Source organism: Humulus lupulus, chromosome 1 (genome assembly GCF_963169125.1).
Source record: "Humulus lupulus chromosome 1, drHumLupu1.1, whole genome shotgun sequence".
NCBI lineage: Eukaryota > Viridiplantae > Streptophyta > Magnoliopsida > Rosales > Cannabaceae > Humulus > Humulus lupulus.
Window position 1 is genome coordinate 7,914,249 of NC_084793.1, and position 17,127 is coordinate 7,931,375.

At 29.8% G+C, this 17,127-nt stretch overlaps 2 protein-coding genes across 2 annotated transcripts; both read right to left on the reverse strand.

Annotated features, from left to right (window-relative positions):
- Positions 1-2,851: 2,851 nt before the first annotated feature.
- LOC133784975 (protein SCARECROW-like) lies at positions 2,852-5,040 on the reverse strand. The gene has a single exon (XM_062224238.1). It carries the CDS (start codon positions 4,558-4,560, stop codon positions 2,911-2,913), a length of 1,650 nt encoding a protein of 549 aa, XP_062080222.1. The 5' UTR covers positions 4,561-5,040; the 3' UTR covers positions 2,852-2,910.
- Positions 5,041-8,233: 3,193 nt separating this feature from the next.
- On the reverse strand, positions 8,234-13,535 carry LOC133784981 (uncharacterized). The gene is made up of 14 exons (XM_062224245.1): positions 13,320-13,535; positions 12,805-13,108; positions 11,950-12,124; positions 11,669-11,752; positions 11,260-11,501; positions 10,933-11,140; positions 10,664-10,743; positions 10,398-10,482; positions 10,126-10,257; positions 9,913-10,026; positions 9,775-9,822; positions 9,332-9,416; positions 8,973-9,029; positions 8,234-8,889 (listed from the first exon to the last, which is right to left on the reverse strand). Exons 2-14 carry the CDS (start codon positions 13,026-13,028, stop codon positions 8,768-8,770), a joined length of 1,656 nt encoding a protein of 551 aa, XP_062080229.1. The 5' UTR covers positions 13,029-13,108; positions 13,320-13,535; the 3' UTR covers positions 8,234-8,767.
- Between the last annotated feature and the right edge of the window lie 3,592 nt (positions 13,536-17,127).

Below are 17,127 nucleotides of genomic sequence, written 5' to 3' on the forward strand. Positions count from 1 at the left end.
TCCTTTTTCACCAATAAACATGATTTTCATGATAAAATTAAGGCTTGAAATTTGGGAATCAAAAAGTGAAAATCGTTGATTGATTATCCTCATCATCATTTTCACATGGCAGTCAACCTATATTTGAGTTAATTTATGGAGAAATATAATAGTTTAATAATCACATTTTTAATTATATACGACTTATTAGCAACTAATAAGTACCATAAAAAAGTTAATTATATTCATGCACTTACAACAAGACAATATAGTATTTTATATATTATGTACTTAAAACGACATATATATATATATGGCATCGTATATGTATAAATGTTATTAATTATAGAGACATGGGTAAAAGTAACTTTTTTTTTAATGATTTTGCTTTTTATTCTATGTTGATAATTTTGTGTAAAATAAGTTTTGTCTAAAATTTGATTAGATATCTAAATTTTTAAATTAGTTGTCTAAAATTTTTAACCAGTTATTTGAATTTTTCAACCATTTATCTAAATTTTTGACTAATTATTTAAATTATAATAAATTATTTTACAAAAAAAAATTATTAAAATTACACCACCAGAGTACAAAATCATTTTAGAAATGAATAATTAATTTATTTTGACAAGAGGCCTTCAATTATGTATAAGATGTATATATTATATAATGATATAAGGTTGGATCATTTTTCAAGACAATGACAACGTATGGGAAATTTATGTAAGTATTTTATTAAGTTAGAAAAAGTGATGAATTAATTAAGTACAATCAGATCAAGTATGGACTTCTGGTCTGGAAAATAATTACAACAATTGTAACATGACTACTTGTTAAAAGTCTAGACACTAATTAATAAATTTTCTTTATTCTTAACTATAAAACAAACCTTAATTAACACTTAATTGAAGACTATAAATATATCATGGCCCCCAATAAAACAACAGTGCTACTGGTCTCACATATAGCCAATTATTTAACATTACAAGTAATAATTAACTAGCTTTAATAAAAGAAATTTAACAGTTTTACTAACTATACAAGTAATGGATGTGCTTGACAGAACAACTTTTTATATAGAGTTTTTACTTTTTTAGACCTTGTGTTTTATCTCATTACTTGTTTGGACCGTGTGTTTTGATAAATTATTTTTTAGACCCTATATTTTCTAAAATAGTTCAAATAGACCCCTAAATTTGATTTTGATCAAAGTTTTTTGAACTAAAATCACAAATAATTAATCAAACTAACAACTCAAAATAAAAATACAGTCATTCTGCTTAAGAACTGTATTGTTATACTCAATTTTTTTTTCATCAAAATCAGATGTAGGGACATATTTGAACTATTTTACAAACACAAGGACTAAACAGATAATGAGTCAAAATACATGGTCTAAAAATGTATAAACCATTTTATATATAGTCATTTTACAGTAATTTATAGGGAATTTACTCATTTGGTACCCTATATTTTTGCAAAGTATCATTTTGGTACCTTCTGTTTTCAATAATGTTCATATGGTATCCTGTATTTTAAAATCGTACATATTTGGTACCCTAAACTCAGATTTGATAGATAAAATTTTGTCAATATGATCAAACTGTCATCAGTTATATGTAATTATGTAATTAAATTTAAATTTGTAACTTACATAATTGATAGCAGGTTGATTAAATTGGTAAAATTTTATTAATTAAATTTGAGTTTAGGGTATTAAATATGTACGATTTTAAAATACAGGGTACCAAAATGATACTTTGCAAAAACACAGAGTACCAAATGGTTACCTACCCTAAAAAAAAAAAACCAATTTCAAAAATTACCATATATATTGAAAATGTGAGATTTTGGAGTTTTTTTTGGCTTAATAATGGAACCTTACTATTTATGTAGAGAAACGTTAAGCTTTCTTCAAAATGCAAAATGAATAAGGAAGCTAATTTTAATGTCCCAATTTATGTTACATCATTTAAATTTAATAATTACTATAATAATTTTTTAATTCTATTATTTTTATTGAAACATTTTAAATGATGCGTGGCATTCATTTATTAGTTATATATAAATTAATACATTAAAATTAGAATGAAGAAATCTTGATTCATTCCAAATGACATGTCTATATACTATTTGATAGTCGTATTGTATAATATTGTATAACATATAATCTTATACAATATTATATTTGATATTCACTTGGATCTTTACATATAAATATATAACATTTTAATATTACTATATAAAAATGTATAATATAATACAATATAATATGGGGTACTAAAGGCACTAAATCAATATGTGGAGTTGAAATAGAAATTTTCTATTAAAATTTGACAAATTATCAATTAAGTAAAAAAGTATAAATATAATTAAATATGTGAGAGTAAATTATTTAAGTAAGTAGTTAATTTGTTAAATAATGGTGGAATAAGAAAATGTGAATTTTTTTTTTTGAACAAAGAAGATGTGAAATTTATAGACTGTAAACTTTTATTTGTAGAGATGTGATCTTGAACTAATAAAACGTTCATTATATATATAAAAAGGGTTTATATACCTTATTTTTTTGACTCATTCTTTGTTTGTATATTGTATTTTGATAAATTATTCTTTAGATTTTATGGTGTAAAATGGTTCAAATAGGCTTCTAAATCTAATTTCGATGAGAAAAAATTGAATATAATAACACGATTTTTAGGCATAATGACTGTATTTTTGTTCTAAGTTGTTAGTTTGAGGAATTATTTGTGATTTTAGTTCAAAAAAATTTGATTAAAATTAATTTCAGGAGTTTATTTAAAATATTTTAGAAAAAAAAAATTTTAAAAATAATTTGACAAAACATGAGAGATATAATCGGAAAAAAAATAGGAAATAATCTATAAACTCATATATAAATATATATATAGATATATATAAAAACTTTAATCAATAGTTGTAAGTAGAAGAAGTAGTCCATGCAGAAGCAGTATACAAACAAGTATCTTTCCAACCAAGCCTAAGTGTGCCATCATTTCCTTGAACCAAACTATATCCATAGCCACTATTACCACCACTGAACATATTCAATATCAACTGAGCCTGAGCCATGCAATTCCCACTCATTGCCACCTGCTCCAAACCACCGCCGCCGCCACTACTCCTCCTCACTAGCTCACTCCTCCAATCCCTCAGCTTCTCCTCCCCGCTCCGACCAGGCCCACCAATCGCCAACATGTTGTTTATCTCCCTATGAAGCAAACAGTGCTCCACCGTGTGCCGGTTGGGATCATCAGCCCCCAAATAAGCTCCCAGAGAATCAAACATGGTCGAGTAGTAATGGAGCGACCCCACGAATCGATCCAAGAACGACCCTGATTGCGCAAAGTCTTGCTCCACCAACGTGAAGATTCTGGGCTTGAGTTCCTCGACGAGTCTGATCGTTCTCCACTCTGGTCCGGTCGAGTCGTAGAGGCAATGCCGGAGCCAGTGCACGGCGAGGGTCTCTCCTCTCCTGACTCGAAACGTCGAAACGCCGACGTTTAACAGTCCTGACTTGGGGTCCCTCACTACCGGGTGAAACTCGAACGAGTTGATGCCGAGTCGTTTGGCGAAGCTGGAGAGGTGCTGACCAGTTTGGGACAGGAGTTCCGGGGAGGAACCGACCCCGGTGATCCGCACGTGCGACGGCGGTCCCTCGGCACGTGTGGCGAGGATGTGAAACAAGGCCGGCCATTGGAGACCCTGCATGATGTCGAGGTCGATCACGTGGAGGCGGTCGCGGCGGTGGAAGGATTCGAGGATGGCTTGGTTGGATGTGAAGTGAGCGAACTTGACGAAAGGTGAGACGTTGTTGAAGGCCTGGAAAGCGTCGTGGAGAGACTTGTGGTTGACCAGAGGTAGGGGATAAGGAGAGCAGAGCACTATCCCTAGCCACGAGTTCACTACTCGGCTAGCCATGGCTTTGGAGAAGTAAGCCACCACGCGCTCCGCCGACGACGGTGCGTACGGAGACGTTATCTGGGTAAGCTCCAGAATCATCCGGTGAGCCTCGCCGAGGTTGTCGACGGAGATTGCCACCGCGCATTCTAGCAGAAGTGTCATCATTTGGGTCAAGTTCTGTTCTTGATCATCAAGATCATTATTATTATTATTATTATTACTACTACTACTATTAGTATTAGTATTAGCTAGCTCTATTCGTGGGATTTTTCTTGGTCGAAAGTAGTCACCGGAAAGTGACGCGGATTGAACGAAGTAGTTGTCGTCGCTCGAGGTAGTGGTGGCCGCCTGAAAAGTTTCGAGACTACTACAGGCTGTGATCTCAGGTGGGTCGTCGATGAGCTGTTTGGTGATTTGCTCGACCCAATCAGAGAGCTCGTTATTCACAGGCTTGGGGAATTGGTTAATCATGGAGGTTTGAACTGGGATCAAACTAGAATTAGTAGAAGGGTTTAAGTAATATTCATGGTGCTGGTGTTGGATCATATCCAAAACCCCACCATGAACCATTTCAAATGTTCCAGCTTTCATTGGAGGAGAAAAAAGATGGTGTGTGAGAGGGAAGGAGGGAGGGTTTCGAAGAGAAGAGAAAGCCATATTTAAAGAGAGTTTTATGATATTATAATACTTAATATAACCAAAGAATTAAAAGTAATTAGTTAATTAATAATAACATAATTAAGTGGCATAATTATAATAATTAAACACAGGTTTTGATACTTGTTCAAAACCAATCAATTGGGATCGCCGGCATAGCCAAGACACACAGAAAAAGATAAGTAATGTGAAGCCAAATTAGGCAACGTCAGTCTGGTGGTGATTTTCTCAATATATAAGTATTAGTGTTATAATCACATAATAATTATTACTTAGATTATATATATTTTTTAAAAGCCATTCAAAGTCACGATTTTGATAGAGAAAACAAAATTTAAAACATCAGAACGATGAGATTTGTCTGAAAAGAGAAACAGTACAGGGGGACATGGAAAGAACAACTAACCCACTATACAATATCTATATATATATATAATATATTTGTTTATTTTATGTATGTGTATTAATTAAGGTTTAAACTCCTGAATAAATAATACTTTGTCGATATGAATTATTAGTATTGAGTTTTTTTTAAGGGCTTAACGTTCTTTTTAAGCAACTTTGGGATTTAGACTCAATAAAAATAGTAGTAATAGCCAGTTATAAACTTGAACTTTTCTCCACCTTAGCATTAGTAATTAAATGATTAGTTCAGCTTACATTAAACAATACGTCACACTTTACATGCTAGGGATTATATAATGAGTGTTGGTGACCAACAACACGTAAGTTGATAATTTAGGTTAGCACCTTGTATTACTTATTAATTTCAAATATTTGAGATTTGATATTTGATATTGAATTGCACTAATAATAATATATCACATCTTTATAGTGTTGGAGTATCATTTCTCTTATATAATATAAAAAAATTGTTGAATAATATCAGTGATGTCCAACACAACAAAAAAGTAACATACTATTATTAGTGTAATTTAATATTGGATCTTATATATTTAAATTTAACAAGTATTATCGGTAAACAAAGGAAACAATCATAAACTATCCCTTAAGGTATTCTCGATAAGTTGCCAAATATCAACACTAAAGTATAAACTAACTTGGACAGCAGCAAAAATCTTTTCTCTGGCTGCTAGTTTTTATTAGGGGCATTAATGGCACATATATATAATATATATTATTTATTTATTTATTTATATATATATATATAATAAGGCAACTCAAGAGAACCAAAACCGTCCTTGATTGATTGGGTCAAGGCATTAAATTTGGTTTCATTCGTATGCTGCAACAGAAAGTAGAGCTACCAATAAGACCGTCAAAAGACTTTACTTTGCCGAAAGGGTTAGGTTAGGGGAATTGGGTCAGCTGGTCAATTTGTCTTTCTTGCCTTTCCTATCTATCTCAGACTAAAATCTTTAATCACACACATATATATATATAATATGATCAAATGATGTTAAATCAAGAGACACTGTTGTGATATTGAATCAAGTGACTACTGTAATATTTCCTTGATTAATTTACACAAAATTTTCACTTTTTTTTAGTGGCAAATATATTGAAATTTTTGTAGGTTAATTTATGGTACTGAAATCAAGGTTGAAATAATTAGTTGCATGAGTACTTAATTTTTTTTATACACGTCAAAAACATGCTATTTGAAAAGTATTGTAAATTATTAGAATTTTTTAAAAATAGGTGAAATACCTACTATAACTATCATGTACGTTGTTATATAAAATAAATTAAATTATAATTTCTCAAAGTACCGAAACAAAATACGTCCATATTATTATAATAGAGACAAAATTAATGGCTTGCTTAAAAAGATCTCAATATATATACATAACTTTTCTATATATGATTGAATGATTAGAGAGCATAGAAGCCCTAAATCATGTAACAACACAATTTCTCATTAAAAGTGGGGGTGGAACACAATTCGGGTACACTTTATCTATTTTTTAATACAACTATAACAAACTTGAAACCATCAAATCTATATATATTTATAATTTCACATTTTATGAATTTCTTATATATTTCTCTCATGAGATCTCATTCCCTAAGAACGTGCTTAATATATATATATACTTCTATAGATAAATAAATACGACACAAATTACAATCATGACATGAATTCCAATATTTAGTTGGACACGATCAGTCTATTTTGGCCAGAGTGTCTGCCAATTAATGTGTTAATGACAACACCAATTATTAATATTAAAAACTTAGTCATAGATAGTTGTACAAGCAAATGGTGACAATAGTTTGACATTAATATGAGTAATATCATGACAAGTGGCAGTCGTATATGATATCCATAGACCAAAAAAAAAAAAAGAGAATATCTTTCCTTTCTTTTTAGGAAAAAAATTAGAATCTCTCTTAGAAAGCTCATTGCCATTAGGCATCATTCATGATCTCAATATCACCTTATATTAATCGGTATAATTTACTATCAAATCCCATATTTTATTTTTTAAATTAAAATATGTAAGAACACTATTGGTGTTCCTTAACAATACTCTTAAAATTATGTACACATACTAACAAGTTTGGTAATAAACAAGAATAACTCATGAATAAATTTATATTAAAAAATAAGAAATTTACTCTTTTGGTACCCTTTGTTTTTGCAAAGTATCGTTCTGGTACCCTCCGTTTTCAATGATGCTGATATTTCATATCATAATTGATAAAATTTTGTCTACATGACCAAACTGCCAGTAATTATATATAATTTGTAGCTCGTATGATTGAGAGTAATTTGATTAAACTAATAAAATTTTATTAATTAAATTTGAGTTTAAGATACAAAATATGTACAATTTTAAAATACAGTGTTCCAAATATGTACGATTTCAAAATACAGGATATCAAATGAGCATTATTTGTAAACACAAATACCAAGATGATATTTTGTAAAAACACGAAAAACCAAATAGTTATCTATACAGAAAAATTTAGTACAAACCAAATTTACATTTTAACTTATAGAATATATAATTATTTTATCTATTTTTTTTTCTTATTATAATAATTTTATGTCAATAAACCACAATAAGTTATAACTCTACCATACATACATACATAGTGCCCAATCCACTCACACACTCAATCTGTCTGTCTATGGAGATTCCTAATTGTCATGTATCTTGCAAAATCTCTGTGCATTCCTATTTTAAACCCAAAAAAGTCAAGCTTTAATTTTCAAACGTAGCTTTACTATGGCCCCTCAACAACAACAGCTGACGTACGTTCCTAGCATTACTTTTTGTCTTCAATTACTTACTTCTTATTCTTATTAGAAAATATATAATAAAAAAATATTGAAAATATTTCAATTTAGTTGGTAAGTTATATTTGAATTTTGTTGTGTCATTGTACCTTACTAGCTATGGCGCCTCCTCCATTGAGTTGAGTAACTACCACATGTGCCTAAAGATAAATAATCCAAACCAAACCAAACCAAACCAAACCAAACCAAATAGTTGGAGAAGAAAGTGACCTTACAAGCATATTACTGATCAATCTGACAATCCCATTTCAACGTTGTATCACTGTCTCTGTCCTTGTCCCTCACACAAATAGTACTGTAAACGATCAATCTGTCGGCATTAAACGAATCGTTTTGTCAAATGGGTTTTTACTTTTACTACTTTTGGCAGAGCACTGTACAATGGGAGGAGGAGAGACAACCTGATTTTTAGCCGAACAAATTGTCTCTCATTATTAGAATTGGAACAACAGACTATTACATGGTATGAGTTCTCAGGCATATCTTTGTACAACATTTGGTAACTACTAGTAATAGGTTGACTTAGAACAACAGAATTGGAAACTAAAGAAAAAAGATTGAATAAAAAAAAAAAAACACGTATCAGTAGAGAATGAATTAGAATGAGTCTACTTCCAAGTTCTCTGTCTGCATCTGCACTTTTTCAACATAGGAAAAAAATATTAAAAAAACTTACAGGACCTGTTCTTCGGTTGCGTGTCAACGGTGTGATTAGTAGGCTTCTTCGACTACAAGCACCTTTGTTTCAGGCCTTGATGGGGGCCCTTTGGTGAATAAAACCTCAAAGCTCCAGCCTTATCAGCTGATAAGGCCATTGAAAAAGTTTCATGCATGGGCAGCAGCAGTAACAGCATCAAGAATTACATATCTAAGCACTCGAAAGTAAGTAAACTTTGGCCCCCAAAACAAGCTCCTGTGCCATCAAATAGACCGGCAAGATTAGGGGCTCTTTTGATCCTCGGGAACTTCTAATGGAGGAGGCAAGAGGTTCAAAAAACTCCCTTGCATTGATTGATCACTGGCCGGTGTATCTGATGATTCGGATGACTCCGAGTCACCATCTGCCCAAGTGAGCCCCAAAGAGGTGAGAATGGTGCATGTATATATGTATACAAAGGGGGAAATGAAAGAGGTTTTAGCATACCAAAAAGGGTTTTAATTGATGGTCGCTTCGGCTTGTTTGTTTTTTTCTTCAACTCAGCTACAGGAAGAGAAAATCATCTAATTAGTCATCCAAATAGTTTCGTGAAGAAATACGTTATATGTAATGATGGGATTATCTGGTCTAACTAAAACCAGAGAGGACTGTATATTTTCAAATATACTAAAACCTATCTGCTAATAGATTCTACTCCTGTGATTTTATCTTGCAAATAATCTAATTCAGTTTATTGACTATTTAGTTAAAAAATACTGTACACATCACTTGCCGGAACCGAAGATGTATTTTTAGACTACTAAAATATTAACGCGGGAAGATAATAATGCGGGAGAGAAATATACCCATCCCAGGAACTTGATAATCGTTGATGATTTCAAAATTTTTATACGTGTACCCCACAAAATTGAGGTCCTTGGAAGAAAGCATCTGAGAACAGAAAGAGATTAATATTTCCAAAACTAGAACTAAAACTAAAAAATTGAAATCAGCACCAAAAATAAAAAAAGAAATTGAATGGGGAGATCATCATACAGGCAGGCAGGCCACAAATTCATCTTAAATAGATCGGATGATATGGGAACAGTAGTCCCTATTTAAGGCATTGATGAAAACAATATATATTAAAAAAATAGTATAATACTGTTTTGTAGCTTACACCAACTGTTATCGGATGTCCCTGAAAGGACGTAGCTTACACCAACTGTAAGCAACAATGGCATGGAAATAGCAATGCTTATATAAAGTACTAGGCAAAAAAAGAAGCATATAAGACTTGTAAGCCTACCTTTCTCCAAGGACCAGTTTTGGATGAAGTATTTGTTTGATTTTCCGACTGCCAAATCCAAAAAGAAGCACCATGACCAACATAAACTTGACATAATTATAGTTTTACAGTATCAGCAAGAAAATGAGACATAAGTACCTCTTCAAACTTTTCAAAGTTTTGAGTATCTAATTCATCATTGACTTCAGGGATAAATGCAGCTTCCATCTGATAGAGCTTGTCCCATTCAACACCTCTAAACCAACTATGAGCCTAATAAAAGCATCAGCACAAGGTAATTCCAATTATATGCAAGTAGTTTATGAGAAAAAAAATTCTAAGAAATCTAGAATAGGACACACCATACAACACCTTTATTTCGTCTGCGCCTCTTGATCCTAGTCTGTGGTTGACATTACACAAGAGTTTAGTAATAAGATCTTTTGCCTCTTGAGATAGCTTTGCTTCTTCCGGGAATTTCAAGTGAGTTCTCCAATTAACTATCTGAAAATAAACAAGGAAGAAGTACCAAATAATCACACAAATGAAGATTTTCTTATTGCTTATTTGGCAGATGGAATGGTGGTTAAACAAACTTAAGCATTACAATTTCGGAAAAAATATTATGAGTTGAGGGGGTTTACCTTCCTGCAAGTCGACATTGGATCATCAGAATAAAAAGGTGGGTACCCAACCAGCATTTCAAACATAATAGCACCAAGTGACCACCTACGTATCAACAAACATATCTTTGTCAAACCCCCAACCCAATAATATATTGAACAATTAAAATTGTAGTCCACAAATTTAAAACCAACAAAGCCCCTGCTGAAATAGTTTCATGACAATGTAAAGCTTTACTGGATAGTGAAAAGCTCAAGCACCTAAAGTAAAGTCCATAACTACATACCAATCACATTCCATCCCATAACCTTTTTTCAACAGAACCTCTGGAGCGATATAATCGGGTGTGCCGACAGTAGAATAAGCCTGCAGTAACCAAATATTTCAGTTGAAGAAAACATATATGAAAACAGTGTCCAACTAATATTCATTACAAGCATACGGAGACAGAATTGAAAAAGAGAAAAAGGAAACCAGTTCGCCTCACTACCATTTTTTGAACCACATTAAAAAGAGGAAAAGGAGAATGAAATTCATGAATGGAAAGTAATTTACAAGCATCCTCCTATTCTTCTGCCAATGTTGCAGTTGTTCTTGCTGGGTGCGTGCTGGATTCTGATCGCTTTGTGCAACCCCAATTGGATTGTTCGCTATTGAAAAGTCCTCTTGGAGGTTACTGCAGTCTAACGGTTTACATAGCCCGAAATCTGACAGCTTCAGGTGTCCATATCGCTCAAGTAGCAGATTGTCAGGCTTAATATCCCTGCAACATTAAGACTAATAAGATCACTCACCTCCGGTCTTGAATCCAACCGAAAAAATTATTTAAATTTAAGCCATATCACAATATCTAGATAAATCATGAAACTTATACCCACAAACCTATGAATGTAATTGTGCTTATGAATAGATTCAATAGCCAAAATAGTTTCTGCAATATAAAATCGAGCTTCATCTTCAGTCAAAGTGTCCTTTCTCATAAGCAAAGTCATCATATCCCCTCCAGGTAAATATTCCATAATAAGATAAAGATATTCATCATCTTGAAATGAACAGTAAAGTTTGACGATATATATGCTGTCCACCTCAGCGAGCAGATTCCTTTCAGCTTTAACATGCTCAACCTAAAAATATAGAAATCCTATTAGAAATAACAACCTAAGAAGATAGAAATCCGTTTGGAAATAACAACCTAAAAAGATAGAAACCCAATTGGAAATAACAACCTAAAAAAAATAGAAACCCAATTGGAAATAACTATAATAATAAATCCATAATACCAAATGAATACCTGACCCCTACGAAGCATTTCTGATTTCTTCAGCTTTTTCATAGCATATACATGACCAGTTGTCTTTTCCCTACAGACACGAACCTGGACATTAAAGTCAAGTTAATATTGATAAAAAATTTAGAAAAAACCTACAGAATATATTAAAACCCCACTACTATATTATTACACAAAAAAGGAGCACCAGTTCTGAACAGTGAAATATTTGCCAGGGAAATTCATAAGAACAAAATAAATAAGTAAAAGATTAAAATACTCAATCTTATGAAAAAAAATTATACCTCCCCAAATGCACCCTTGCCAATCATTGTCAGTAACTCAAAATCATCAGCACCCATTTTATGCCTTTGTAGGCGCATGTATTCAGTTTCCTTCTTCTCCAAAAATTTAAGAAGGTTGTTTTGGTCTTCTTCAGAGACATCAGCATCAGCCAATTTCTTTTCCAAAATATTTCTCCTGCATAAAAGGGAAAAAAGAAGGAATGAAATACATCAATAAAAATGTTATGGGCCTCAATCATCATTTGCATATAATTAACAGAAACATGTTTCTACATTAGTAATCTGATGTGAAGAAATTTTGGCTTAAATATTTTACACCATTGGAGAGGGAAGTGACCAATATGATCATTTGCTTGGGATCACACGTCAGTTATAGCCCGAGAGCCTTTACATAACGAAATACGGCGACGCTTCATAAAGTTAAAAAAAAAAATACAAGTAGCAAAAAGCAGTTTTCTAGTAATAATAAGCTAACTGATGCACTCATGCGATCCAAAGTTTTTTTTTTAAAAAAGAAAAAAATATTTCAAAAGTATTGTAACAGATAATATATAAGGTTTTGGTCAACTGCCTTAAAAAATGATAATTGTGATATGATGACAATCCAAGGAGACGAGATAGAACTTTGTTTAACTTAAAGGACAAATGAACTTATAAATTAATAATACCCGAAACCACTTTCATTAGAATTAAAAGTAAAATTCTGAAGGAAAAAAAAATATCAAAATTCCCAGAAACTTTACATTCAAAAGATAAAATTTCAATTCCTACAAAAAAACAAAAAGATAAAATTTCAATGGACAATCCCTTCCTTCAACTTAAATAACAATAAGCAAAAATCGAGAACGAACTTACCGCTCCTTTCTCTCCTGCAGATTCTTCATTTGCTCCTTGTAATGATTCTCAATATACTGCTTAGCGGCAGCTACCTTCTGCTTCGTGATATTGGAAAGCGCTTCCTCATCCATTTGGGGATCCATTTCGTCAATATCACCAGATAAAGAATCCTTCTTCCTAGTCGAACTTCTCAACTTATCTCGCGGTTGAAGCTTCTGAAACCAACTCCTCGCCGAATCCATTTCCTTCCTCTAATCAACCAGCGATACTCGTTTCTTCAACGAAAAATCTCAAAATGCAGATAGAACGAATTCCACGCCATCTGCATTTCGCATCCGTAATCAAAATACACACAAATCGACCAAAATGGTAATAACAACAATAACAAAATCAAAAAAGTGTATTCATCCACAACATTTTCATTCCCGACTTCGATCAAAATCAAAAACTTCCACAATCAAAAACTCAATACCAGTACCACAGAACAAAGAAGACGAAGCGAAGAAAGCATGGAATGAGAGAGAGATATTTACCGCGTGAGATGAAATTGAAGAAGGTAGATAGAGAGAGAGAGAGAGAGAGAGGAAACCCTAGAGAGATCCCGAATTGGAGGAGAGTTTAGGGAGTGGAATTATCTTCCTTTCTTGTTGTCCGCGCGATTCTCTCATTCCGTATCGGACACAGAGCCACACACAGAACCATACGCATACGCAGAGAGAGCTCCCTCCATATTTATATTTATATCTCTCTCTAATTCTAATATCATTCCCTCCTCCCATTTTCTTTTCTTTTTTATTGTATTTTTTAAAAAATAATAATAAATTTTTTTAATCTCATTTGCATTATTTCTTCCTCCTCCTCCTCATGCGTTGGATCTCACGAGAAATTGATCCGAGAAGATTCTTTTGGGCGGCGGATTTCGCGTTATTTGCTCACCAAAAAAGATAATAAAATATGACTAAATAAGAGTGTAATAACTAAAAAGAATAAATGGTATTTTTTTCCCTAAATTTTTTACAATACCAAATTGTACAATGTTAAAATTTTTCATTAAATTATTGATATTATTAAATTGTGCTTTCTTACTATTTGCATAAAATAATTAATATTTTTTACCATCCAAATTTTAACAACTACTAAATTATGTTTCATTTAATTATAAATTTTTAAAAATCTATTTTACTATTAATTCTTAAAAAATTTAAGAAAAATTATTTAAAAGAAATTCAATAAAATACTAATATTATTTAAATTTTATTTTAAATATATTTAAGTTTGAAAATATTTTTAAAATAAAAACTAAATTGTTACAATTAAAAAAAAACATATTCTCTTCTCCTTTATTTTTTTTTATTAATTTTTTTAATTACTTTCTCTTCTCTCATTTTTGCCCCTAAAATCATTTTAAAAATCAAATATATATAAAATATTATAAATTTAAAATGTACTAACTTTAAAAAAATATATAAAACTTAATTAATTAAAAATATTGGGCAAAAATGAAAAGATAGGAAGTAATTAGACAAATATATTAAAAAAGAATAAAGAAGTTGAAGGAAATTTATTTATTTTTTCATTTGTAACAATTTAGTTTTTATTTAAAAAAATATTTTCAAACTCGTATTTAAAATGAATTTTAAATAATTTTAGTCTTTTATTGAATTTTTTTAATAATTTTTCTTTAATTTTTTAAGAATTAATAGATTTTAAAATTTTTATAAGTAAATAGTATAATTGGTAGTTATCAAAGTTTGGAGAACAAAAATATTTATTATTTTATACAAATTGTAGCAGGGGGCACAATAATGATATCAATAATTCAAGAAATTTTTTGAACTAACCATATATTTTAGAGGCACAATCTAATAATGTCAAAATTCAGCGATAAAAATACTATTTATTCAAACTAAAATACAAAACACTAGTGTAATAACCCAAAAGAAAAACACTACCTAAAAGCATGATCTTTTAAAAAATATAATAATATATTCACATCATTTTTTATCTATATAATCATGAGTGGCTTCGGCCAATTAATTCTATATGATCTTATCAGTTCGACTAATTACGAAACTTTTCCGTAATATATGCACATTAAGTTAAATATTATATATAATGATGTAATCAATTTTTTTAATTAATCATGAGAAATTTGTGAAAATTGTCTTCTTTTTTTTTAAGCGATTTTGCACTCTGATCTACTTTTAATAATTTTTTGCAAAATAACTTCTGTTTAAAATTCGATCAACTATCTAAATTTTCGACCAGCTGTCTACAATTTTCGACCGGCTATTTGAATTTTTTGACTACTTGTCTAAATTTTCGACTAACTGTCTAAATTATGAGAGACAATTTTACAAAAAATTATTAAAACTAGGCTAAAGTTGAAAATGATTTTAAAAATAGGTATTTTGCCAAAGTACCATTAATCATATTTGTTATAAATAAAATGAGATTGGTAAGTTCATGTAAATAAATACAGTGTTATTAAATAGTTACCTGCACATATAAATGAACAAAAGTGACTTTGAGGGTAAAAGATAAAAGAAGCTATATTTATATTTATACCTCACAAATTTATATATACATCTTATTTTATAATAAATTAAAAGATATATTTATGTATAATTTGGGTCTTGAATTATATATCTTTCTTATCCTAAAAATGAAATAAAATTGCATGTTTCTTTTATAACAAAATTAAAATCAATTTTTTTAAATGATAATAAATAATAAAACAAAAAAGTGTAAGCATTTAATACATTATCAAACATAAATTTATGAAAAATTAATTAAAAAAATACAATAAATATATTTTAAATTATATAATTTTTACAATACATTTGATTTATTATTAATATGTTATAATAATTAATATAATTTTAAAATATTAGTAAAACTCAATTTAAAGAGAAAAAATAAGATTAGTGCAAAATATTAACTGACCGTATAATAATGCTGATTATTCTATATGCAAATCGTAACAGGAGCACGATGTGATGATATCAATAATTCAGGAAGAAATTTTAACTGACCGTATATTTTAAGGACACAATCTAATAGTGTCAAAAATTTAAAGATAAAAGTGTTATTTATTCTAACTAAAATACAAAACACTTTTGGAACCCCCCCCCCCCCCCAAAAAAAAACACTAGATTACTTTAATCTCTCCTAAAAGCATGATCTTTTAAAAATTATAATAATATATTCACATAATTTTTTTATCTATATAATCATGAGTGGCTTCGGCCAATTTATTCTATATGATCTTATCCGTTCGACTAGATTTAGGAAATTTTTCCGTAATATATGCACATTAAGTGAAATATTATATATAATGATGAGATCAATCATTTTAATTGATCATGAGAAATTAGTGAAAATTGCTCCTTCAAACATCTTTTTTTTAAGTGATTTAGTACTATGATCTACTTTTGATAATTTTTAATAAAGTAACATCTATTTAAAATTCGACCCGTTGTTTAAATTTTCGAACAGATGTCTAAAATTTTTGATTGACTATTTGAATTTTTCAACTAGCTGTTTAAATTTTCGACTAACTGTCTAAATTATAAGAGACAATTTTACAAAAAATTATTAAAACTAAACTAGAGTGCAAAATAATTTTTAAAATAGGTCTTTTGCCAAAATACCAATAATCATATTTGTTATAAATAAAATGAGATTGGTAAGTTCATGTAAATAAATACAATGTTATTAAATAGTTACCTGCACATATAAATGAACAAAAGTGACTACGAGGGTAAAAGATAAAAGAAGCTATATTTATATTTATACCTCACAAATTTATATATACATCTTATTTTATAATAAATTATAAGATATATTTATGTATAATTTGGGTCTTGAATTATATATCTTTCTTATCCTAAAAATGAAATAAAATTGCATGCTTCTTTTATAACAAAATTAAAATCAATTTTTTTTAAATGATAATAAATAATAAAATAAAAAAGTGTAAACATTTAATACAATATCGAACATAAATTTATGAAAAATCAATTAAAAAAAATACAATAAATATATTTTAAATTATATAATTTTTACAATAGATTTGATTTATTATTGATATGTTATAATAATTAATATAATTTTAAAATATTAGTAAAACTCAATTTAAAGAGAAAAAATAAGATTAGTGCAAAATATTATAAGTATAATTAGATATTTAAAATATTTTAGTCTTTTACTAAAATATAACTATATAATAATAATAAATAAATAAAGATAACTTTCTATTTGATTTTGGTAAAAAAAAAAATTTAATTAATAAGATATTTCTGTCATTGTTTTGGTACAAGTAATAAAATTATAATTATT

Bases quoted from the DNA above. Each gene is read 5' to 3' on its own strand.
- LOC133784975 (XM_062224238.1), bottom strand. From the start codon at position 4,560: ATGGCTTTCTCTTCTCTTCGAAACCCTCCCTCCTTCCCTCTCACACAC.
- LOC133784981 (XM_062224245.1), bottom strand. From the start codon at position 13,028: ATGGATTCGGCGAGGAGTTGGTTTCAGAAGCTTCAACCGCGAGATAAG. The intron at 10,483-10,663 runs GTATGTAGTTAT...GTTGATACGTAG, and splicing joins TATGGGATGGAATGTGATTG to GTGGTCACTTGGTGCTATTA. The intron at 8,890-8,972 runs GTATGCTAAAAC...TCACTTGGGCAG, and splicing joins ATCAATTAAAACCCTTTTTG to ATGGTGACTCGGAGTCATCC.